General features: G+C 38.8%; 1 protein-coding gene across 10 annotated transcripts in view; it reads right to left on the bottom strand.

The window, feature by feature from the left end:
* Positions 1–26123, bottom strand: part of ARNT2 (aryl hydrocarbon receptor nuclear translocator 2) — a 140533-nt gene that overhangs the window by 40692 nt on the left and 73718 nt on the right. For 9 of the 10 annotated variants that reach the window (XM_085308707.1, XM_085308705.1, XM_085308706.1 and 6 more), the window contains 3 exons: positions 7945–8047; positions 5238–5303; positions 4696–4781 (listed from right to left, as the gene is read on the bottom strand). In XM_085308707.1, the coding sequence (XP_085164833.1) occupies positions 4696–4781; positions 5238–5303; positions 7945–8047 (255 nt within the window). The remainder of the gene's footprint in view (positions 1–4695; positions 4782–5237; positions 5304–7944; positions 8048–26123) is intronic. The other variant, XM_085308712.1, reaches the window with a different exon arrangement.

Raw genomic sequence — 26123 nt, 5'->3', positions numbered from 1 at the left:
CTTGGAAGACTAATATGTTTCTTTTTTTAAGATTAAAAAAAAAAAAAAAAAGAAGGAAAAAAAGATTTCAACATTATTTGAATTCACTATTATTCTGGGATTATTTTATTTGAAGTTTCTGAAGTAAGTATCTATTTAAGCCTTTTATTCAGAATGTTTTTTTATTTTTTTTCCTGTAGGTCCTGGCTTTGATTTATAAGAAAAAAATTAGCAACATCCTGACAGATCGTAGCTTCTCTCTCAACCAAATATTTTCCATCAATTGTTAYGGCATGAAGAAAACTATTAAGAAAATATCATATGGACCACATAAGATTCATCTCCTTCCAAGAATAAGATTCTCTGAGGGGGGAAAAGAAAAAGTAAATGCTTAAGCTTGAAACTAAATGATCAGAAGAAGGTTAGCATTTCTAAGGTCTGCGACTGGTTATGAGTTTGAAGCATTCTCTAGGCTAAGTATCACAAGGTCTTTTAGCTGTTCTGCTTCATGGAGAACAGAAGAACAAAGGCCAGGATTGGTACTTGGCCAGCTTCAAATAAAGGGTCTTTTTACTTCATTCAGAATAATCCAACATTGCACTGTCCTTGTTTATTCTCACATACCCTCCACATGAGGGATGAACAATGTAACTGGTTGGAAAGTTGAGCGGCAATATCTGATCTTTTTTTCAGTTGTCTCCCCCACAAAGTTTACTCTAATGCAGACAGTCCACATGAGGTCAATATATTATTTACAAGGGGATAAGTGTGCCTGTATCATATGCTGGGCTTTTGTACTGAGTTTAATTTTACCCTTCTGTTGCAGGCGCAGTGGAGGAAAATGAACGGATCATTAACAAACTCAGCTGGAATAGATCCGCTCCTCAAAGAGGATCCGTCTTGTCTCTGTCGCTTCCTCAGCCAGAGGTAAATGCACTGAGCCAAGGGAACAGCCACGCGGCTCCTTCACCAGGGCAATGAGCAGGACACGCAGGCTGCAGCACTCCTTGGCACTGCTTTGCTAGGAAATACAAGCGAGGCAGGTGCTGCCCATGAGCCCTACATGCTCTGTGTTCATTTCCGTGCACAGGAYGAGGCATGACACTGCCTGTATTTCCTCTCCCATTTCTCTTGCAATGAAAAAGGGCTAAAGACAGTTTGTCAAATAAGTAAGTGAGCTTTGCTGCTCCGTAAAAAGGGGTAGCCAGATGCACAAAAGGGATTTCAGGCTGACAATGTTCTTGAATTCCCTTAGAGATTGTGCTGGGAGCAAACAGTGCCACCAGACTGCAGCCATGACGTAATTCTCTTTCTACTTCAGGCCACTGAAACAAAACCAAAACACCCTAGTCCTTAAAATACAATGCCATACTGACGCCAGCTGGTCTAGTTGATTTTTCACCTGTTTTAAATATTCAGATTAATCAAGAGATTTAGCACAGACTACTGACAGCAGCAGCAGCATCTTCAAATCTTGGTGTATCATATTAGATACTCAAATCAGTTGGTTTATCATATAATATTGATCACAGAGCAGTTCTTGTCTTTATATTTCTGTATCACCATTGATTGTGTTATGCTCATAGTGGGACTAAACAAAAATGTAACACATTGGCCACAGACAATACAATGTAACCCAGAAAGAGACAATAGAAGGTGCTAAACAAATGCGGATTGAGTGCATTTGCTAAATATTTGTTACTTTTTTTATGAAAGTATGTATTACTCTCTTAAGTGTTGTACATTAGCTGCATAACTCAAGTGCCACGCTGAGTGCTCTGAAAGAAAAGAATATGGAGTACATATTAGAGTGTCCACTTGGTAACTGAAAAATAGATGACAATGATCCTTTCCCTGGCTGATTTTTAAAACATACGTGACCTGGCATAAACTCATTTATTCCCAAAGACCCAGAGACTATGCAAAGCCCAAGGGTTTGCTACTCTCTATCTGATTGGAACAAAAGTAATTTTATTATAGAGTAGAAGAGCTTCAGTAAATTCAATTATTCCCATGGTTATTTCATTTGCTTTGCACATTATCATTGAATTACCATCAGAAATAAGAACAAACACAGTGATGTTGCCACTGACTTATTAAAATGTATTAGGGACCAGTTCAGCCATTAGACACCCACATTCGGCTCTCCAGATTAAGGGATACATGACAAACACCAGCATAAAGTGGGGAAGAATGGGAAAGGGAAGAAACACTCACAAAATTGATTCTGTACTATGTACCCTGAAAAAGGCAGCCAAGCATGACCCTGATGAGTAACAGTTTGGACGATAACATAAAAAAACCACTGAAATTCCACACAAGAGTGTCAAAAATTGTGACATCCCCTAGGAGCGTGATATAGTTCGGAGGCATTAACATTCTAGAAGAGCACTGGGATATCATAAGGGGAGCACCATGTGATCTYGAAGAGCAGAGTAATAGAAATGGAATGAACTTCAACATTACTAAACACATAAGCATGCATTTTGGGACTAACAAATGTCATAAACTATAGCAATAGAAATGGGATGAAAGTTTATATTACTAAGCAAAAGATCACATAATTGAAAATGATTTTTGCTATGAACTGGAAGATTTGCATTGAGAACAACTGAGAAGGTGGTAGCCTTGTTTGCACAGCAGGTGATTTAGGATGCAGTAGGATGCACTGTACAAAAGAGAAGTATGCAATATCCTATACCAACAGGAAAGACACGAAATTCCATTGTCATTATATACCACTACAATCTCATCTGGAACAGAGTGTATAGTTTCGGTCACCCACAGTTTGAAAAGTTAAATTAAGACAGGTATAAGTGCAGAGAAAAGACACAAGGATAAAGAGAAGAAAAGACAGTGAGTGCATCATACTAGGGGAGATCAGAAGAAGCAGGCTTGTTCAGCCGAGCAAAGTCAAGGCTGACAGGATATGACTTCTATCTGGAAATAAACTAGAACATTCGAGAGGGACAGAGAAACAAGGCAGGAAAACTCCTGTTTGACCTTAAGGGAAATATTAGCATAATACACTAGCATAAACTGCTCAAAAACTACTGAAGACCGGAAATTAGAGAGAGGTTTGTAACCATGAGAGAGAAGTGAGGTTTTGAAAAAGCTGGAGTAGGCAAAAACACCTCACCTCCTTAAATTGGCATTTACAGTGATACCTGACCACAGGGCACTTGAAGATCCAGAAGATCCTTTTCAACCTGTGCTGTTTCACTGCAGTTACCTACTCCCCCATAAAAATACAGACCAGAGGCTGTACTGCTAACATATTATCTAGYGCTATAATCAGTTCATCTGTTTGCAACTCTGTATTAGAAGAATACATACGTAATCATGTGCAGCAGCCTTTCCATTTCAGCTGAGCAAGAAACTGCAAGAATCTCATTAGACTCGCATCTTTCTGAAGAGATACTCCGTGCGTCATGGCTGAATTCACTTATATTTGAACATACTAGTAGAAAAATTAATCTCTTTGTGGAAGATACAGAATGTTTTGTTTAATTTTGACAGAGCAATTTACACCTACTGTTCTGTTCGCTCATCTGAAATTGAAATGAAATTGAAACATTTTGACTTCTATAGCACACTGAAATGTATTAAATTTATTAGCAAAAGGAAGAAATGTTTTTGCTATCTGCAATGTGGTTCTGAACCACAGATCATGTTTGATATAAATTACCCTTATTCTGCTTGGCCGCATGAATTACAGAAACATTCACAAGCTTCAGTTTTGTCTGTATTATACGCGCATACATATGTGCTTATGTGTGAGGTGAGAAACACTGGTAATAAACGATTATTTAACATTTGAAACTGCAGTTCAGCAGGAAACYAACAAAAAGTTTACATCTGCATGCTGAAATTTGCACAACACTGTATACGTTCAGTACAAGCCAACTTTTAGCGTTCCCAATGTCTGAATAAATATGATTTATGTTTGTGGCATACGACCATAAAGGAACAGGACATGGTTTGATTCACGCCAGGAGGCAGAGTCATATTAAAAAACAACTTATTTAACTACTGCAAACGCCAAGGTCAACCACTTCAGTTCATGATGATGCCTGGATGAACTCTACTGTCTCCCCTTGTTCTATGAATTTCCCAAATGGAAATATTCCCATCTGTAATACTGAGTTACAGTAGGTAAATGTTTTTCTTCTGTAGTTCAAAGTAATATGCCAAGACTTGTTTCCCAGAAAAACAGCCTCAAAACAGAACTTACCACAAAAGCTGAGCATTCCCCATTACCACCACCACCTTCCAGTGAAAATACATGCACCTAAATTGAAACTGAACATTTTCCTACATCGGCACTTGCAACTCAATACTTAAATACAAAACTGCTACTTGCTTTTGTTTAGAGGTACAAGAGCTCTTTGTTTACCTTCTTAAAATCAGGCTGTTTTTATGTAGGCTATCAGATTGAAAACCTTTGGCCTCAGTTGCTGTAATCTCACGTTACTTGAGACAACTCCTACAGCTCTCTGGGCCAATGAAATTGAGAAGGGTGTTTCATACAGAAAGCCTAGGAGACCATGAATGCCTAAAAACTGATTTCTGGTATCAAAAGCTTTTCAAGGATGAGACAGATGGGGTTACCCCACAGAAATTCAGCCTGTTTCATTATCAGCAAATTAATCTTTATCTAGTTTTTCTCTCATCTTGCAGACAGTAAGGCACACGCTCTTTGAATGAGATACATACCTGCTGGTGGCCAAGCCTTGATATAACCAGTGCAATGGACAACAGCATACTGTGCYTCGCCTTCTTTTACTGGGCCAAGGCCATTCCTAAACGATAAGGAAACAAACAAACAAACAAACAGTACTGATTGACCCACAGAAGCACTTTATGGTTTTAAACTTTTACCAGTGATTTACAGATATTTGTAAGTTATACAACCAACTCTCAATGTAAGTTCTGTAGTCAGCTCCATTATAGTGCTCTTCAAGTCTTATTCGTCTTCCATAACACCTCTAGGAGGAAGATAATTAGTTTTATTTCACAAATGGAGATAGTTAAGACAAAGAAGTTGAGTGACTTCCTCAAGGCCTGCACCAGGATCCAGTGACACTGCCACAGCTGAATTTAGTGGCAAGTTCTTCTCTCCTGTGACCCAGTGCTATTTATATGCTGTATGCTAATACAAATGTTTGTCCAGGTAGTACTACTCAACTGAATATTAGCCCAGGGAAAATGAGCATGCTTAGGTCAACTACGTGTAGTGGTAATTTAAGTAATAGTACCTGTATCTTTTTCTCATGGTGGTTATTCTGTTCAGAGGTAAATGATCCAGAGGAGCATTTCCACACCTAGAAATAAATTCATATTTCAACGGGCTCAAAAATGAATATAAATGCCTTGGATGAAAATGCATTTTAACACCTTTGGTAGGATATACAAGCACACAGCAATAGCAATTCCTGATAGGAATTTCCAGACATACCTTTCCTTAGAACTTGCCGTTTCTGCAATCTGTTTTTTTTTTGTGTGTGTGTACTACAAATGTTTTCATGATTTTAGAAAGAAAAATAGAAAAAGCTATAATTCCTTCCAAACCTAAGGACAACTTGAAACAGAAAATTCCAAGACCTTTTTAAGAATAGATTTGTAATATTTTGACATGTCTTACAGCATAACAAGAGTGAAAACTAGAGAAGAATACAAATTGGGCCCCCAAATAAAATTTCCACACAAAACAATGTCAGTGTACCAATAACCTCCCTAGACAGAGAAATTATGCTCATCATATACCAGCTACAACATATTAGACACTAATCTAATCTTTGCAAGGATGGACTATTTATAATGTTAAGTAACTTCAACTTTTTCCTTTTATATTTTCCTGTATATTTTGCGATATTCTAACTGTGCTCAATTGCATAATTGTAAGACCCCTTTGGAAGGTAAGTAAATAGTTCAAAGTAAAAAAAAGAGTTCATTCTCAGTGGAAAAAGAACAACAACAACAATGAAAAGTAGTCAAAAGAAAGTTCACATTATTTGCACAGTACTTGAGGATCAGTTTTCCCCACAAGGATTTTTTTTTTTTTTTCAAACCAGTCACTGCCAAGGAGAAGAAATGAACAAGTACAATAAGATTTAGAATTAGAAAAACAATGGGGCTACTGGCATGTATAAAATTACTCTCAATGCACTGGAGTTTAAAGAACTGGAGTGTTAGGAAATAACTGTGACTTGATTTGTTGTTTTAAAAGCTGGAAAACCTTTGTAAACAGGTCATTAAACCTGGTTTTCTTTGCTCAAAGTTGTCCCGGTCACATGAGCACTAAGCGCAGCTTAGAGGAAGAGTAAGTAGTGTTCCAAGTATTTCTCTGCTGGCTGTTATTTCTTATTCCCTGAAATTAATAGTAAAGAGTAGTAACACTACAGGAGTCAGACACTTGTGTCTTTCAAAGAGACAAATTGCTGCCAAACAGTAACATCTTTTCTGTGCTGGCCACTCATTAGGAGCTGCTGCCCCTAAAACTGCATCTTTTGACATGTTCTAGCTCCTGACCCTGTATCAACCTTGCTAAGGGACATTCAAAAATCAAACTCCATGCCATCTTTGGCACCCGGAACCCACTGGCTGTGGGTTGCTGACCCTTGTTAGATGAGAAAAGATGCCTGCTGATAAGCAAATATCAGACTTGATCTTTCTAAAGAAATCTTTGTCTGAATATCCCATGTTATTTACTAATAGACTGCAACAGAGAAAAACATTTTTAACATTACTTGAGAGGATGTGTATATGGTACTGGGTTCACAATTTCAATGGACAAATTTAGTTCCCACTTCTGCAGATTATAATCTCTCACACTGTTGAGTATCAAGAGAAGGGGCTGGTTTGAAAACAGATCCACAGAGTGTTCCTATTGCACCCTTCTACAATGATAATTTGGTTAAATTATGGCCATTCTCCTGCACATATCACCATAAAACAGAGCAAGGACTAGGGCCCATGTCTTCTTTGCATGGACCAAGAATGGCTAGGCATAATAGGAACCACAGCTTTGAAATCTGATCTTTCAGGTTCGGTAAACTATATAAAACCCTTAACGAAGGCACCCRGGAGCCATACATTCAGCCTTCTCTTGTGACTGAAAGAGCATCTACCACACAAACAGAAGTATGGGCATCTGTTGTAATGTGTGAAATATTTTGGTTTGTGTTTTGCTACATAACTGATTTTGCATCATCTATTCCTAGCATAAGTATTGGATAAAAGATGCAGATGCAATTATGTACTTTCCCCATTAACCACACAGAGAGCAACTTATTGCAATAACAATAGACATTTTTATCTAGTTAGCACTGTAACAACACAAGTACCCACAAGCCCTAGACAGAAGTACGAGGCAGACACATCTCTAAGAAATCTCCAAGCAATACAGGAGAAGTCAGAAAACTGCAAAATAAAACCTTTAACAGTTAGTCATTTATCTAAAATTGACCAGCTGACATCTGGTTAATTCATACCAGGCTTAGGTTGATGTCTTACATTGCTGGCAAGTTTGCAACTGAATTCCTGTTTGTCTGCAAGATTCTTTCAATATTATTAGTGTGCTGAAAAAATATACAGAGTTGGGCTTTCATTACACTTACGAAAGCTTCCCAAAGCATTGATTTGAATAATCTGGCTCAAAGAGACAACAGTTTGCATTCCAGGAGTAAAGTTGTCATGAAATTCTCTGGGGAAAAGCATGCAACACACCACACTGATATAAATAACTGCTACACATATAGGGGGTGCTGACTTAGTGATTAATCACAAGGAAAGACAGGTTTCAGCTATACTCCAGTTATAAAAGCAAGCTTTCTGGAAATGCTAAATGGAAGTATGCCATCATAGTTTTAGTTTTTAAACAGATAAATTAGTCAACAAAATGTCTGAAGTTTATAATCTGAGAAGGATCTGGAAACATCACAGGAACACAAAGTAAACGCATACCTCATTCGGCAAATGAAAGAACGTCTTGATCCCATGCACATTCTCATTGAGGACTGTTGACCCTCCTTCTTTACCGTTCCAGTCTTCAAGTCCAGTATTCGTCCTAGAAAAGCCAAAGAGAGTGACTGTGTAGCACATACATTTAATTCCATTTACCAAAAGATGTACTAGATTAAGATGACAATATATTCATAAACTAAATGTCATCAGCCCATTTAAGCAAAAAAAAAAGAGAAAAAAAAGATTTATCTTGCTCTTCTCAGATCAGTTATGTGCTGGTTTAAATAACGATTTCAGTGAGTCACAATACTGACTGCTCTTTTCTAATTCATGCTGGTCCAAGGCCAGTTTCCAAGGCAGGATCAAAATGCCTAAAGACAGAGGAGACATCAAAAGCAAGAATAGCTTTTTGACTCGTCTGCTTTCTCCATTTCTTACCAGAACTGTGGATAAAGCATCATTTCCTTGAGAGCTGTTTTTCTTCTCCCGCGTTCCGTTGTCTATCCAGAATGCCCTCACTGTAAGAGCACCTCACATACACAGGGCTGCAGCAACAGTCAGGAATACATCAGATCAAGCTTTTCTTCTTGCCAGTTAGACTAAGAATATGTCACAGTAGCACATGTGTGAAGCCCTTTCAGAACTGATCACACTGAAAACTGACACACCAGCATTTTTTAAAGATTAATTTTCAGCTGGATCAGTGAGATGATCCGATTCACCCCATGGCAACACTGGAGTCTAGGCAAGGTCAGCAGCAGGACCCTGCAGATCAACATAAGCTGACTGTGGACCTCTGAACTTCACCCCAAAGACACAGAGTTGAAGAGAGATGACAGCAACTATGTCAAGGCATCTCAAGAGAGGACAGGATGGAGGGCACTGACACTCCTACTGTAGAGTGGGAGAAGGTCCAAAATAAACAAACAAACAAAACACCAAAAAGATAGCAAAGCAGTAGCGCAGATTAATCTCTCCATACTYCTGAGAGAAAACAGAAGGCAGTGAGCACTACAGAAAACTTCAGATCAGGGTAGAGGCCTAGAATCTTATTGCTTATTCGCAAAGAACTGACAGAATTGACTTCTGCATCTACAACTCAATTGCCAACAGATTAATATAAAATCTCCCACATTAGTAACAYGGAGTAGAAATGAATTATTGGCCTAGACATACTATGCTTCAGGGCAAAAGTGACAGGGGCAAAAGGAATGCAGCAAGACAACAGTTATACAATCCAAGGGCAGCCACTAGCGCTGATGGGACACAAGGCCTCCAGTCTTCTTAGACCCCATCGCCCAGCCGTGTAAGTCCAGCCATGAGCAAGACCTACATGCTTAGGAAGGGAACAGTATCTTTTAATAACTGAAGTTATACAGACCTAAGACATCAAAGCCTCTATTGTGATATAACAATAACCAAGTTTGCAGCAATACAAACTACCACATCCTCTTTATATGAAACGGAAGAAATAATCTAGAATATATCTAAAGTCTTTCTCAATAGATTTCATCAAAAGCCTCTGTCCAAAAATTAAGTTCTGAAATAAAYCCACTGCCAAAACATCTGCATTTCAGAATTATTTTAACTGAAAATACTCACCTGCATCCATGAATGGGAGTAAAATCATCACAAAACACTTTAAAGAWTAAAATTGTAAATAAAAACTTTGGCAGTAGCATTTTCTTCTTAAGRTTTATTAAAGATAACTACTTCTGGAGAAAAGCTATCCTCTTTGACATAAAGTTAAGACCGTGTCAGTTGGTATATCTCAGAAATATAATTCAGACTGTCAAAAACTGGGCCAGCCTGTGAACAATTCCTAAAGATGTTTCAATTCAGAGCACTTCTCTGAAGAAGGATTCCATTCTTCAGCTATATATTAATGTAGATGCATATATAATGCATGTATTAATGTACGATTCAGGTGTGAGCTGGAAGGAAATCACAATACCATATGTCCCAGCTCAGTTACACTGGCCCTGCGATGCAGGAGCAGCCCAGGTTCAAATCCACCCCACTCAGCTGCATGAGAGAAAGCCTTGCACARAGGCAGTATCCTATTTCATGTATTCCAAGTCACAGACTATTTTCCCCACCTCCTCAACTAGTGGCGGTGGGGGGGGGGGATATTTAGAGAAATAAAATCAGAGAAATAACTTATACATTTTAGAGAAATAAAAGGTCACGAGGTAAGAGGCAAGCTGACTCACAGAAAAAGGTAGTATCTGACAGTGCAAACAAAGTATCTGTGCAGGACTCAATGGCTGTCCATAGGAGCAAGCAAGCCAAATCAAACCATTAAAAGCATTTTTCTCTTTGGACACGATAACATTGTCATACATATAAACAAACAAAAAAAAAAGAGTTGTTTTCTATGCACTTTTTTTCATACCAATGAAAATTCCTAGTGTGACACTAATGATCAAAAAGCAGAGTCAAAAGCATCATTCAAACAGCTAATAGAAATTTCTCAGTTTTTATCATCAAGGACTATCTATAAATACAAGGACATTTCAGAACTACATGACTGTTAAGCTTAAAATTGCTGACCCATGTTCCTTTGGCAAGCTTGTAACCCTCTCGCCAACAACAAAAGTCACATTTTTTAAAGTTAGCTTTTTATTTGGCAATGTCTTAAAAAGATGCACCAGATAACAAAATTAGTGGTCTAAATCTTGCCTTGACTTACAGAATCACTTGCGGTGGGTGGGAAATGAGTCAGAACACAGTTTGGAACATAGATAAAGCTCTCAGTCGCTTGTTTTAGGAGTCCATCACATGGGTGTTTTAACCTTGCAAAACTCTAACAATATACTGCAGCCTTTCATACAGAACAGGCAATTTGTGACTTGTTTATTATTAGAAGTTCGTGATCATGTTATAGGGAAGAATTGCAGCTGAATAAATTAAGGACGGACAGAGCTTTCAATTTAGCTCAAACCAGCCTGCCAATGTACTCCTTGGGATCTCCTAAGACATGGCACAACAGGGCTCATAACTCTGTTGAAACTTTTAAATGACTGTAGAGAGTATCTGTCAAAAGAAACCCAGAAGCAAGCCAGCTACAAGATCGGTACTCAACTAATGYGGCTGAGCACACCTGCCACAACGCAGGACCCAGAAGCAATGCTAGCTGTGGAAAAAGCAACTACGTAACTCATGGAAGTCCTTACACCCTGTGTCTATSCACAGTACTGCATACAAACTAACTACAGTTAGAGCTTTTTCTGTTCAGCTGCTTTATGATGGCAATCTGGATACAGTGTCATTACCATTCCCCCAATTTATTTTCATATGTATTTCTCAAAAAACAAAATCAGAAAAAACAAAAGAATAAGTAAAAAATCCACTTCATTTCTTGACCGAGATTTACAGCACCTAGTTTTTACCAGATAGTTTTACTGAAATGCAGGCACAGACACAAAACAGGCAAGTCGTAACAAGCTGGAGTTGTATCACAACGTTTGTCATGACGTCTTATTGCYGTGAAAATCTACAACTGCAGCAGTAATACAGTGTTATCTGGTACCAAGACAAAAATCACAGTGTTAACTTTTCCCTGGACTACGAACCACTCGACGCCCGACTGGAGAAYGGATTGGCCCGTACTGTTCCACCTTGCGAAATCGTCGTCTGCTGTCCTGGATTGAGGCGCGTGCCACGTGCCGGGCGGCCTGGCACGCGCCCACCAGGCAGCACAGGCAGGGCCCCGGCCACTGCCGCTTCTCTGGTTCTTCCTGGGAAGCTACCGACTGGGAGCCCTAAGCAAGTTGCACGTAGGACTCCTAAGATCTACTTCTGACCTAGGTGTTGTGAATGCCAAATTAGTCACAGAAATCATCAGCTGCTCTAATATCATCGAGCAACAGTTCACTGCAGCTGCCCATTTGATGCCCGCAAGTGGATCCTGTATCACAGCCATGCAGGCTGAAATAAATCTCAACTCCACGTCACGTGCACAGCTGAATGCAAGCAGGCAGTATATTGCGATGATAGCTCTGTAACAGAACTGTAAAATACTCTTTTCTCTCTGTGTTCCTGCATCTTTTACACTAATGCTGTTTCCTCAYGGATAAACGGACATTTAGGTTCCTCCACAGGAAACACGCCCAAAATACCTTTGATGTTAATATTGGCAATTATGTTCTGATGAATAAGTAGTATTTTAGGACATTGTGACAACTTCCTATACCTGAATAATGCACTCGTACATTTTCTTTCATTCTTCTGGTTTCTTTAGCAGAACCATTTTAAAAGGGAAATGCAACCCAGTGACACCACCAGCAGGATCTCTGAGATTTCACACAAAGTTATAATTGCATGTAGTTCATTTTATGTTAAACTTCTCCCCTCTCCAGCTCCAAATACAACCCTTAGATACAACAAGCACAGGATGCATGTCTCGGTCATGGCCCTGCTGTGACAGACGTTGCTGTCTTATCATTTGTAGCAGCTGCACAGTTGAGAGGAAACTGCAGTTTATTCTGCTGCAAACAGGTGAGCAAATAAAATGAKCAGAATGCTTATTAAAACCAGTGCATAAATCACTCTGGTCTGGATATAATTGATAATGTATTGAAATTTACCCATTACAGTCCAAATGCAGAAGGCAGTTTCACTTAAATCTGTAATAAACCAACCATCCTCTAAAGCAGTGATCCACCAGGCGACCCAGGAACCTGATGTCTGCTGTTGTTACAGGAAAGGACTGTGAAAATGGCCCACGGGGGTGAGGAGGCTGTGCAAGAGATTAATTATCTGGATAAAATTACAGAAGCCATATAAAGCTCTTGCCACTAATGAGAATAGGTAGTCAGCAATTCAAGTACTGAGGATACATGCCAGAAACATTCCCTTTGTGTTATGCCAGGGCACATTTTCAAAGATGCTCTAAAAACGTTCTTATAATAATTAAGGGGACAAATCTTCATACTGGCATTAATGTGCCCCTGTGTGTGTGCAAATAGTGAACAAATTATGCATGTAGCTTCCCCTTTTGGACATGCAATTGCTACTGTGAATGTTCAAATTCATCTTTTCTACACTTTCAATGTTTGAGATGAACCTAAGCCAAGGATCAGCCTGGACCTACTGAAGCTCATGGGGTTTGAAATCTGGGAGTTTGGCTCAAACTCATCTTTATACAACTACAACAGCATGTTAGGAAATTGACTTGTCTGTGTTTAAGCACTCCATGCGAAGGTTTATAGCCTGATAATCAAACACAGTCTGTTCTTTGTTACTTTTTTTCAGTTCATTTTTGGTAGATTCAAAACTCTATGCTGCTAAACCCAATTCTATAACAAYTGCTTTCTTCAATTACTAATTCTTATGAATCCTACAGTTTGTAATTAATACCCTTGCCACATAAGCATGGTATTCTGAGAAAATTTCAGTGCATCCTTCTTTGTAAATGCCTTAAATGTAAATGTCTCTTAAAAATGATCAGACAATATCCAGATCCAGGACTGGAGCCTGCAACTTGGAAATACCCTTCTTTCGCAACAAAAGTCTACTACCTGTTTTCAAAGATCAAGAGACTTATYTTGGTTTCATGCACATCAAAATACTGTCAAGTAAAGTACTAAATAAAATTTTCCATTTCCCTCTAACTCATCAGTAAATTGACTGCTGTCTTGCACAGAATCTTGGACTTGATGAGAAAGTCTGAACTCAGACTCTCACATGCCTTTGATACTACAACCTCTAGCAATTCATCAAGCTTTATGCTGTACATGATACTGTCTTGTCTTACAAAGAAGAAGTTAGATATTTTATAATTATTCTCAGCCACTGGATTGTCTACATATTTCTTTCCAGGCAAAATAAAGTAAAGGATAAACTAAAAGTTTGGTTTGGACAAGATAACAAAAGATGACTTTGTGCTCATCAAAAATACTCCACAGGCTACTCAGGGAACACAAACAGAACACAGGAATACTGCAACAAAAATCCTTACAAAAACCAAAACATATCTTTATCTCAGTATAAAAAAAGGGAAAAAAGCAAGACAGGGATGCAAAAAAACAAGAGCAAGTAATTAAATGCAAAGTGATGGTCAAGGTACTGATGCTTCTTGATATAGTTCCAAATATAAGCTGAGCCTCAAGCCGATGGTTCTGTGAACAAAGGACTTATTCTGTGGTGATGTTCTGTATTTGTATGTTAAACCTTTAGAAAAGCAGCAGAGATCATCTTTAGGATGCACGCTCTCAATTAAAATTTCTCTGTGCCAGCCCATTACACAAAAGTATCTTCATCAATCACGAGCGTAGCATCAAAAAGTTTTCTACTATTGTACCTCAGTATATAAAATGTGTGTGTGAAGACAGTATCAGTAGTTGAAGTACTGATACTCCCCAGCAGTGCCAACTGATACCAGCTGTTAGCCACTGCTTTGGCATAAACAATGAAGCTACAGAAAACTAAGTGAAACGCCTGTTTCTTTCTTTCTTTCCCTTTTTTCTTTCTTTCTTTTTTCTTTTTTTTTTTTTTGCTTATTTTTCATTTATCAGTTATGCACATACACTGCCTATTACCAAACATTCAGCTTTACACTGAATGAGGTATTCAGTTGGCAGAATTCTTTCTGAAAGCAATGGATCACCATGAATGTATAAAATGTCTTCAGTAAGAAGACTAAATAGTCTAATTTTGATCAATGTAGATTAAATTGATTTTGCTAACAGATAATAAGCTCTTACAAAAACAAAGCAATTATTATGTATTAATTCAACAATAAAAAGAAAAAAAAACATTTAAAACAGATTTAGACCCTTACAATTGTTAAGGAAGGCTATCTCACATTTAATGCAGCTCAGCAAGTGCTTTAAGCTCTCTTAAGTTTAATAAATATACACTCTCCCCATGGATCCAAAACCAAAAATTTTTCCAGATGATCTAAGAGTATGTTAAAAATCCAAACTGAAATGCAAACACAGTATTTGAGGGTTCTCCTTCYTGGAACTCAAGTTTATAAAAACAAGAAATGGCTCATGGTATATAAATTAARCCATATATACATAAAAACAAAATCACAGTCCCACAGCTCCACTCTTAGCAYCCTGGGTTTTATTATTTACATGAATTTAAAGCTCATAAAAGGACAGATATTACCTACCATGCACATATACACATTGGAGTACACAGTCCTTGTCCCGAAATCCAAGTCCCCAACAGCCCCCTACGAATGACAGGATACCTACTGCGGATATCTACCGTAGGATTGGTGCGATTAAGGGAAACAGCCATAGCACAGAAATGTCCTACTAGTCACCCAATTACTTTCCAGAAAGGGAGTCTGTCTTCAGCATCTCAACACCAAAGATAGAAAATATGTGAAGTAAACACATAGAACAACACAATCCTAATAAAAATGTACCCATGAAAAATGTAGTCATGAAAAATGCATCACCTGGGCCCCGCACTGAGGGGAAGGCTAACACATGAGTAATAAGAACAGCCTGGATGCTCAAAATACAGGGGAGCTTAACATCACTCTAACTTTAAATTACAAACTGTCTAAAGATATAATCACATAATTGGCACCAGTTACACCGTGCACCCAAATACCAACACTGTTTTTACAGCATTCCTCTCACACACAGGTCAGAGGTTACAGTGCGGCTCTCATAGGCAATGGCTGTAATCAATTGTTTATTTTAATACCACTGCTTTATATTCCCTGAGTAGTTAATAATCTTTTAAATCTATGACAAAAAAGATAAAAATTCATGATAGCATTTAAAATATGTGGAAAGGTCATGAAAAATGCAGAGTTCTAGAAAGTAAGAGCAGTTACAAAAAAAAAAAATTTAGCTAACTTGTAATGCTTAACTCATTCACCAAAACCCTCTGCCACAAACAACCCCAGTGCAAAGGCAACAGCATTCCTGAACACACTCACTTTCTATCAGATCAGATGCAGCAGTGCTGTGCAGGACTGCTGCCAGGACCCCTTTGAATTCATAGTGATGCAGAACAGATGGGCTCATAACAGGCAGGAGGCTTTTTTCTTTCACACTCCAGATTTACGCAAAATAAGTATTGTAGTTGCACCGTTMACAGTGTACACATATTTTTAATTCAAATGTGGAAATAACTGAGGGTCTTGGTGGTGATGGAGGCTGTTCTCCAGGCTGGGTGCAGGAGCCCTTGTGTTCTGCCTGGAAGGTGTCCGGTAGTACAGATCATCCTTTACTGGTACAGCCTTTACAAACCATAATTATAGTTTCAACACCTGCTTATGGGAAGCTCAGGATATCRTGGGGAGAACTTGTTCCTGGTCATGTGGGGATGGCTGATACTATTTCAAATTTTTCCAAGATTAAAATCATAACCTTACTAAATCTTTCAGGGAGCAGATCAGCAGGACTTTGAGGGAGACAGGGCTGCCAGTGGGAACAAAGTGTCTCCACACACACTACCTACACTTGCTTCCCAGTCTGACTGTACAGAGAGGATGGGACCTGCCCATGGAGACTTCACCCTACCAGGAAGGCTGTAGAGCAGCCCTGCATTCACAGCCATTTCCTCTGCTGTACAGGATTTCCTGCCCTATCACAATCTTCTCCTGGGACCTCCGAATCTCCAATGAAGTCAAYACACACCAGCTTCAATCCTCAGGCTTTCCGGAAAAGAGGAAGAGTGATACCAGCAAAAGGGCAGGATAAGGTGGAGAGAGGAAATAATTGTCACTTCCAGTCTCTCCTTGTCCCTGCAACTGGGCTGGGCAGGACTGGAGGTGGCACCTTGGAGGGGGCATGGCTACAGCACAGCAGGATCGGAAGCACCAAGWGGGACTGCGTTGGTCTATGACTAGCAAAGTCGAATGGGGCACAAATGCCGSAAACACAGCGGTGCTTCCAACATTYAATGATTTTGGTTGCATGTACATGAGGAAGATGCGCATGAAATCTCTTAACAGAGGCCTAGAGGAACAAGTTGTAGCTCCTTCCTGCTTTGCCTACTTTCCATTCTACAAAGAAAACTCAGTGTACTGGGAGATTATGTGTACTTAGGTCTCTTCCAACACAAGTCGGAATGTGGCTAGAGTGTATACCAGCACTGTGTGGGCACACTTGCCCAGCAGCATAACCACAGACATCCAGAAGAATGAAGTCAGTAGGACAGTGACATAGCAACATCCCATGAGAATACAGYGCAACTGCAAAATTGGGCAGCCTTCTAGAGCTTGGAACAAAATCAGGGACTGCACAGGACTTTCCAGCTGTCATTACACTGCACATACAACCRAGAAGCTCAGCACTCTCTACACGTGTTACGAGACTGCCTGAGCTCTCACAGACATAGGGCTCCACTGCTCGAGTGGTTGTTTCATGGTGCAGCAGAAAGCAGTACCATTTACATATCCTAGTGTACATATCACTACATTACAAAGCATCACTAATACTTCAGTGAACAATAGCTGGCTCCAGGCATGCACTTCYTGTTAACAAAGATAGAGATTTCCTTTGAATCTTTATCTTTCTTTTAAAAATGAAGAAACTGAAGCATAAAGGAACRATTTGATTTGCTTGTGGTTAGCCAGCAGGTAGAAGGTGCAGTTAGGAACAAAGCCCAGTCTCACGTAAGCAATGTGAGTTCTCAGCATACTGTAGCTCCAGCTAATAATTCTCAGTAACATAACCTACAGTGATTCTCAAAGTCCATTAACATCTCACGATGAACTATATGCTTATCAGAACATYATCAGCATAAAGGAGAAACATGCAAGATTACACTTACAACAGAAAGTATACAGCCTGCGCTGTTGATTTATCTTTCTTTATAACCAGTGATAACTGCTTGTATGAGTGTCGAACCTGCAACGAGTTAGCCGAAATAAGGAGATTTAACTTGAGTCAAATAYCCACACTTTCAAAATGCTACTCATAACCAGCACATGCTCATATAGCTCATTTTTTTCTCAGCACTCATGAAAAATTCCTGAACTACCTACCCCTTAATGATGAATAATGTTCCACTTACAAACACAAACCACCAAAGCTGGTTCCCTCCAAAACTGGCCTACCTTCTCAGGGGAACTATTTTAACCTCCCTAGTGGTGTCAAAGTTTACATCATCTAATTGCAAAAGGCGTTGTATAAGCATTAGCATCAACTTAYGACATTCTTACAATAGAATGAAGAGACGATCCAATCAACAGCAATCAAAGTTATAAAAAGTAATGCAATTGAAATGTAGCTATTTTTAAAAATCTGTCTGTCCCCTCAAGGAAGGAACTGAAAAGCTTTCTTCCCTTCCTTGTTTTTTAATAAGTAAACCCCCACATTACACAGCTGTTTGCTTAATACAAATTGTTCTTATAAAAGCTCATAAGGCCAAAGGTCTCTGTTGTGTCTGCCTTCACGTTTGACTAACCAGTCTGCATCATGTAATTCTCCACAGCGCTGAGCAAATATGCATCATTTTAATTAAATTAAAAAGGAAACTATGTAGGCTTTTGAGCCTTGCTATGCAGTTAAAATTAAGGGACTATCTGAAGGGATAGTGTTACAGATCACATGCAAGTTTCTCCCCTGATGGGCCTGGAAAATCTGGACAAAATAAAGTAGTAAATAATTCAAAGCACACGCTTAACACTAAGTTACAACATAAAAAAAGCAAAAATATTTTAAAGACTAAATGCATTCTGAACTCTCTACAATGGTYATCTTACACATAGGAAAAATTCAATAWAATAAATAAAACAGCTTTGACAAGAGCACACAGATGCATAAGCCCTCTCTAGACCTAAATTATACATATATTTTCATATACATGCAGCATTATACATATATTTTCAGTTCCTCATCCATAATGTGGGAAAGAATCCTCTTTTTTCATCCTTGCATTGYCCCTCTAACCTTTCGGCAGCAGCAGCTTTATCGTGCTACAGGTTTGTGTAAGATGTAACAAAGCAGCACAACACATTGTGATCTCTGCAGGCACTTTTAGGTTCAGTCACTAACAAATAAACATCACCAAGTCCATGATTCCACATGATGGGCAGTTAGCTGTAACAGAGCTGATACCCTAGCAGATGCATTTGAAGGAAAACCTGAACTAGAAAAGATTACTCAGGCCTATCAATGATTCAAGATAAAAATAGTTCCTCAAAAGAGAGAGCAGAGATTCTTTAGCTTAAAAAGGGATCTAAAACTCCAGAAACAGTTGCTCCTAAGTACCATCGACAGAGACTCCCATGACAGGATCGCCATCCAAACTAACTCTATAATAATGTAATTCATTCTTTTACCATTCACAGTTGCATAATAAATACACAAAGTCTGTAAGTAGCTTTTAAATTAAGCTACGTGTTTCACTCGAATGGACAAGCAGGAAGCTTTACTGAAAAAGCCACTTCTGCCAAAAAAGCTTCAGCTCCTTGCATTCTGAATTACTTGTGCTTCACTATATTCCAGTAATGGGTAAACCTCATGTTTATATGCTTTATTAACAGGTAAATAATAGTATCATCTGGTTCCAAAATTTTTAATGTAATGTGGTCTGCTCTGTGTTAGCCAGTGACAAACCACGAAACAGCCCATTATAAAAAATCRTAATAACTGCAGATGATTTTGTGAGATACTTTGCTGTGGGAAGAAGTAAGTTTTAACACAAGAAGAAGGGAGAGAGAACAAAAGGTCCAGAAAAGCTCCAATTCTCTTGAGTCTTCAGAAAGAATTGTGAATTACATGCAAAAATCTACATAATATGAAAATAGGAAAAAGCAAATGTTCAGTGATAAAGTTCAGATCTAACAGTGCCTTAAATCCTCAGGTGACATTAAGCTATGACTACACTGACAACACCGTAAGGTTCTACTGCATGGTGGCATTCGTTTTTCCCCTCAAAATTCAGAGCCAGTATATCTCTGCAGCCTACTTAAAAATAGTCTTCTAATAGATTTTACATTTATTTCCATTTTTCTTTTTTTAAAACAAGCTGTTATAAAATCAATGCATCAAAAAGCCTTACTTTTGCTTTATATTTATATAAAGTAGTCACACTGAACYAATACACACTCTCTGTCAAAAAGCCATGAATGCAATCAAGCCACAGAACTGGWGGAAGATTGCAAATCAGTACATGCACCCAGAACTCAATAAAAGTCTATACCAAGTCCTGAAAATATTTGACATTTTTACAGGAATAAAGATAATTTCTTCTTCATTTTTTTTTCAACTAGTTCAGCTCAATGATGGGTTTGTTCAGCCAGCAGGRAATGGAAAAAACAAGGATACTTGTTTTCCCCTTCCTATTAACTAATGCTAAGGAGCGCTATCACAGTCATATAACTGGCTGCCAGAAATAATCCACTTATTAAGCTGAAGGATTATTACCTGCAATTGGTGAACTGATCAATTTCAAATGCAATCATGTTCTTCTTGTATTCAATAAATACAAAACTAATTAAAATTATAGCTTTGCCCACTTCTGATATCTGCCCAACGGCACCAATGTATTTCATGAATTTGAGACTAAGCAATCATTTCGTTCTTCATCATTTTCGTTTTTGTCTCTCATGCTTTTGCCTCTACTTGATAAGCATCAAAGAAAGCAAGAAATTAATGTATCTGCCTTTCCCTGTGCAGTCACTTATCAGATCTCTTGTGGGTACCCAGCTACAAAATTCATGAAACTTGCAGGAATGCGATATCTGAGACCGCTGCACCTTCAGCTGAATTCAATCGGTTCAGACACACTCACCTGGATGCTGCACTCGCTCAGGCTCGATTTCCACMAGACACTGGGCCATCGTTGTGTGCTAACTAACCAAAGCCTCAGCACWCCCCAGTACAACTGTGAAATTCAGAATCTGATTAAGGCCACGTTGAGCTATGTAACCACTTATATCGTATAGCTCATAGCTGATGCTCTTGGTTAGCAAGTCATGGGTAACATAAACACGAGGCTTATTTGCAAATTAGCATGAATCAGTATCTTCTACAGGAAAACAWATCTAGAGAGCACAAATGTATAGTAAAATTAAAATAGATGATCAAGACTCCACATTTTTTTTGCGGATTTAAAGAAGGATTTATATCACATTTATACCATCTATGCTACCACACTGTATGAGCCGACCAGAGACTTGCTGTGATTGTTCTGTATCCCTTAAGCCCTGCTTTTTGGCAGTTAGTAAATCAAACAGTAGCAGTGAGGAGTAATTCCCACAGTAAGTACCCAGTAACCTGGGCTTTTCATTTCCCTCTGAAATTGACCCAAAGCTGTAAAGATAAAAAAGTATCAGACCAGCTTTTCTTTTTAAATAATGCTATTTCTACTGTTTTTTTTTAACAAACGTAAATGTTAATTTATCCTTGCTATTAACCATCTTCTCAAAATCCTAATACTTGACTAAATTGTTTGCCTACTCATGTGAATGGAGAATTACATATAGAAGTCAGGAACATGAGGCATGTATAGACTAACTATATTTTGTTGAGGAAAAGCCTCTGGTGAGTTTAATACGAGAAGACACTTTAGTCTTGATTCTATCTGTAGTGTGTGTCTACCTAGCTTAATACACAATTAGAAAAAAACAAGTTACAGTCTTTTTTGCTTTAGTGAGGTAGGATAGCATAAAATAGGACAGACATCTCCTTCAGCTTACAGAATATCTCAGAAGCTGGTATTTAGGATCCTGCCTGGGAAGTTGGAGAACATTTTCAAGTCCCCTCAGGCAAAAGAAGAAACTGAACCCAATCACCCACATCCTCAGTGAATGTTAAATAAAGGTTGAAAAATTCAGTGTGGTGCTGCTACTTCTTACTGAGGCCTAAACATTAAWGCCAAACTCACAGCTAGCCATGCAATAACCTCAACTACATCTGGATGGGAATCAGCATTTTTGGAGACAATTGTGCATCAGCTGAATCCTGAGCTTGTGTTTATGTGCATGTACTCCCATTCCAGGTCCTCGCTGAAAGCTAAACAGGTAGAAGCTGTCTCATGCATTAAGCTTTTTTGGAGGTCACCTCTTTTAACTAAAACCTGCTTCTTARGCTTTTTGCTTGTTTGTTTTTTAATTTGCCATCAGCCTGTTAATACACTTGACTAAATATAAGTGGAATAAAGGAAAACAGAACAACTCACAGAAAACTGACAACGGGCCATACTACAACTCTGGTTATGTGCTTATGTATGGGGTATTTCCTTCCATGTGACTCTGTGCAGGGTACCAGTAGAAGCAAGTGGCTGCCATAGTCCCAGCAAGCTGGTGGGCCTCTAGGGAAGGAGCAAAGAACGAAGAAAGTCCTGCCTCTACTGTGCCAGTAACACGAAATAGGAGAGCTTGAGGTAAGGACAGAAKGAAGGTAGACACCAGCACGGAATTCTTGGCAATTACTTTCTTTTTGGAACAAGTGAATACTGGAGGTGGAATACTATCACTCCAAGGCACTTCCTTGTGCCTCCCTTGTTTGATGCTATAACTCATCACATATATAACAACATACGTTAGTGCACTGTATGAGCTTAATTGAGCTAGCATAACATTCAAAGTAGGCTGAAGAGAAAGCTGTTTCTCCACAAGGCACATGTTAAGGCCAACACTGCATGCTACCAGCATCTGTGGAGCTCCCGTTGCCAGCAGTGAAGCACAAGAGATTTTTCAGAAGGTTGCAAGCAGGCTCAGCACCATGAGGCTTTCAAAGGCACACTCTGACTGCTTTATTAGAAATATGTTTACGAAAGAGTTTGAATATTTTTGTTAGGCATTTGTGGAATTTTTTTTAAAGGAGAAAAAATTGCTGAACTTTGTGTATTTCATCATGCATGAATACAGGATAACAAAACAGAGCAGGCTGAATAAATATTGAACATTACAAAAAATACCCCCAAAACTCCCTGAAACCCAGCAACTGAAACTGATGCAGTCAAACATCTGTGATAATAGACTTCAGTACACTACAGTTTCCACGTGAGAAAATCACAGTGAAGACTAAAAAGAAATAACAACCACACAACTCACTTGCACAAGTATATCCACACACCTGAAAAGCTACCCTAAAAATGTTCCCTAATGCTGTTCAGGTGTAGTAGGTCTAAGCTACAGCTGCTTCCTTATTTTGGCAAAAACACATACTAACCTCTTTAAACAACCGTGACAATTAGCAAAGCCATTTATAAACTCAATTTATTACCATTAGTTTTCCTGCCAGGACTACCCACCCAAACAGAGTGCCTCGGCAGCAGGGAGACCACTGGATCACTGTGTTTGTGTAGGAGTTGCTTTATGAACTGTTTTATACATAGCTGGCTTCTGTCAACATTTGGGATTTCTTTTCTCCCCAGAAAAAGCCCTGGAGACTGAAGCAAAACAAAATTCTCTTGGAATAAGTTAAAGAGATTAAATGTACCATACATTTAAAATATGATCATTTGAAAGTACCTATTTTTTGAGAGTGGACTAGGTTTTCCTCACTGCTGTAGTAACATTCTGTGTCTCATAAGGTAGGAATGGCATCAGAAACTTGGCCTAAGGCTGAAAGTCCTCTTTCTCACATAACCAACACAGAAAGCCAAATTCCACCCTCTATGTTTTTACCCCTGAAAGATTACTGGACCCCTGCCACTGGTCACATAGCCACAACCAAAGGAAGGATTTGTTTCATGCACTTCAAGTGAAAAACAGGGCAATGCACTTGTAAAGGAAACATTTAATCCAGTATACATAATTTAATACACAGAATATTTAAAACTTTCCTTGTCTTCCTTCTAGACCTCAGCACATTCAGACTCAGACAGCCCACTCACCCACGAGGCTTTTCTGTTTTGTTGGGTAGAGTTGTCAAACTGTGGTGGACCAAATCAAATAACGTCAAAAGAGAACCTGAAAATATCCAGGCTCTGGGCATCACTTCTAAGCAAATACTGATGTCCAAGCTGTAAATACCAAAGAGGCACGGCTTTCTTGTTCTCTGCTCCTGAGTATTTGCTGTACTAATTCATTTGCTTGAGAACAGAATGGAGCTGGGGGAAATAAAACACTCTCTTTCTCCAACCAACACTTAAAAACTTCATCTGTTGAACAGACTGACACTGAGAAAACACTAATTCCTATGCTCAACACTGCCCAAGTTCGAAGGCTATCTCGGGCTGGCACTGCAACCTGCCTGCTACAAGGACAAACAGTCCACAAAACCGTAGGCAGATTTTTTTTTCTTCGGAACAACAGCATGGCAACAGGCTCATGTAAATGGAAACCACTGCACCTGAAACAGCCTCTTCCATCTCAGCAATGCCAGCTGGACCACTTAACTTCACTGAAAAACAGGCATCACATGGTGATTTGGTAGTTGTCAGCAGTGAGCCAAATCTCTCCCAAGATTTCACACTTAAATAAGAAAAGATGTTTGGCCAGAATTGGCTTTTCCTACAGCGAAACCAGGTTGAAATCTAAACTACTTTGTTCAAATGAAGCATTTTTATACATCCTATAAAAGAACACAGCAACAGTATGTTGCAAGAATTCATGTCCTGATCAAGACGAGACAAACTCAGTGCGAGCACTTCTGTTTTCAAAAATCTCTCTGTCCCTTTCCATTGCAGGTGCAATAATCCTGGCACAGCAGATTAAGGCTTCCACCCTTCAGAGGAATGAAGTGGTTTGTGTGTGGAGGGAGGAAAAAACAGAATAAAAATCACATTACATTTTAAGGGCCAAAGTGCAGAAACCCTACAGAGACATAAAAGATCTCAGGACATCTCACATGATGTATGTGGAAATTTCCTCTCCTCATCACCCACCTGCCTGCTATAATCCATGTTATTTACTAGAAGTCTGCTTCTTCCCCCCCTACAGGTTGTTATGTTTCACAGCCACTCAGTGAAAACAGCTACTGCTGAACCACTGTTTTATCCCACAATAAAGGCACRTGTATAAACAACAACAACAAATTACAACTCCTTCCCTACCTGGCAAGAGGGTAACAGTGATACTAGGTCAGGTCAGACAGCCTGTGCTAAGACATTAAAATGCAAAATACTGAGATCTGGTTTTACGTCTCTGTACTCTGACTTTCTAAACTGTCGAGCTGGGCACATTTCAGAAGTAGACGGTTTGTTAGGGTTCACATACTTAAAGAATTCACAGAGAAAACAACACGAAAGAAAGAAAGAAAATGCAGTCACTTGAAGCAGTCCTCCACACATGCAATACCYTTCGGACACACAGACCTCTGATAAATGCATTCTTTAATACCAAAGGCTGGAGAACAAAAACCCAAAGGAGCTTTACTACAGCTCACAGGTCTGCTGACTGTCTCACATCAAGAACATGTTTATCTGAACAAAAGGGAACTTTCCTTTCTTARGGTGTCTTAACAGCTCTGGTTAGGAAAGCATCCACCTTTGGCAAGTATCTTAATTTCCACAAAAGACAGAAGGAAAAGGCATCTGACAGATTATACTCATTGGTATATAATTATATACCAATACTTATAGCATTTTTTTTTATTAGTGTCAGTGAAGTTGACCCAATTTTCAGTTGGCACTGGATTTGAAGAAGCTCTCTAATGCACCAATATATTCCAGAAAACTTCCCATTAATGAAATGTCTTCATAATGCATTACTTTTTCATTAATCATGAGTTTTTACTGTTACTGATGATGACAACATCTAAGGTATAATTTATCAGAGCTGAATTTTTGGGCAGACTCAAGTTAGTCTCTGAATGATCTCTAGAGACAATTTTGCATATGTAGCCAAACAAGAATTTCATCCAACCCTTCCTTTATATCAGTTGAAGTCTCTCCTGAATCATTAGTTCAAGTCAGTTAATAGTAATTATGAATAAAAATCACATTCACAGACTGGTTGTGCATATAAAAGGAAATCATTTTTTTAAAAAGAAAGATCATGCAGAAGTCACAGTTGGAAGGYTGACGTAGAGGTGTAAGACAACTTACAGCACAGAAAAACTCTGCTATGATTTTCAGAAAGAAAAATTATTAACATTCCCTCTCACATGGTTATTTACTATTTCTTGAGCATTCCCCATCTGTTCAGTGCTGTGGAAAGCTCCTCTTTGCTTCATCACTGGTCCCTGGCATAGCTCTCTTTTGAGTTTAACACTATTTTTCTCATTTTTACAGACAATCTGACTCTATCTGTAGCATCTGGATTTTGTAGTTGTGTGTACAAATTCTGCCTGGCAACAGAGCGC

The sequence above is a fragment of the Rhea americana genome, unplaced genomic scaffold, assembly GCF_003343005.1.
Source record: "Rhea americana isolate MKP2758 unplaced genomic scaffold, rheAme1 scaffold_28, whole genome shotgun sequence".
Taxonomy (NCBI): Eukaryota; Metazoa; Chordata; class Aves; order Rheiformes; family Rheidae; genus Rhea; species Rhea americana.
The sequence above is the reverse complement of the archived record's forward strand: the minus strand, read 5'-3'. Positions and strand labels throughout refer to the sequence as shown.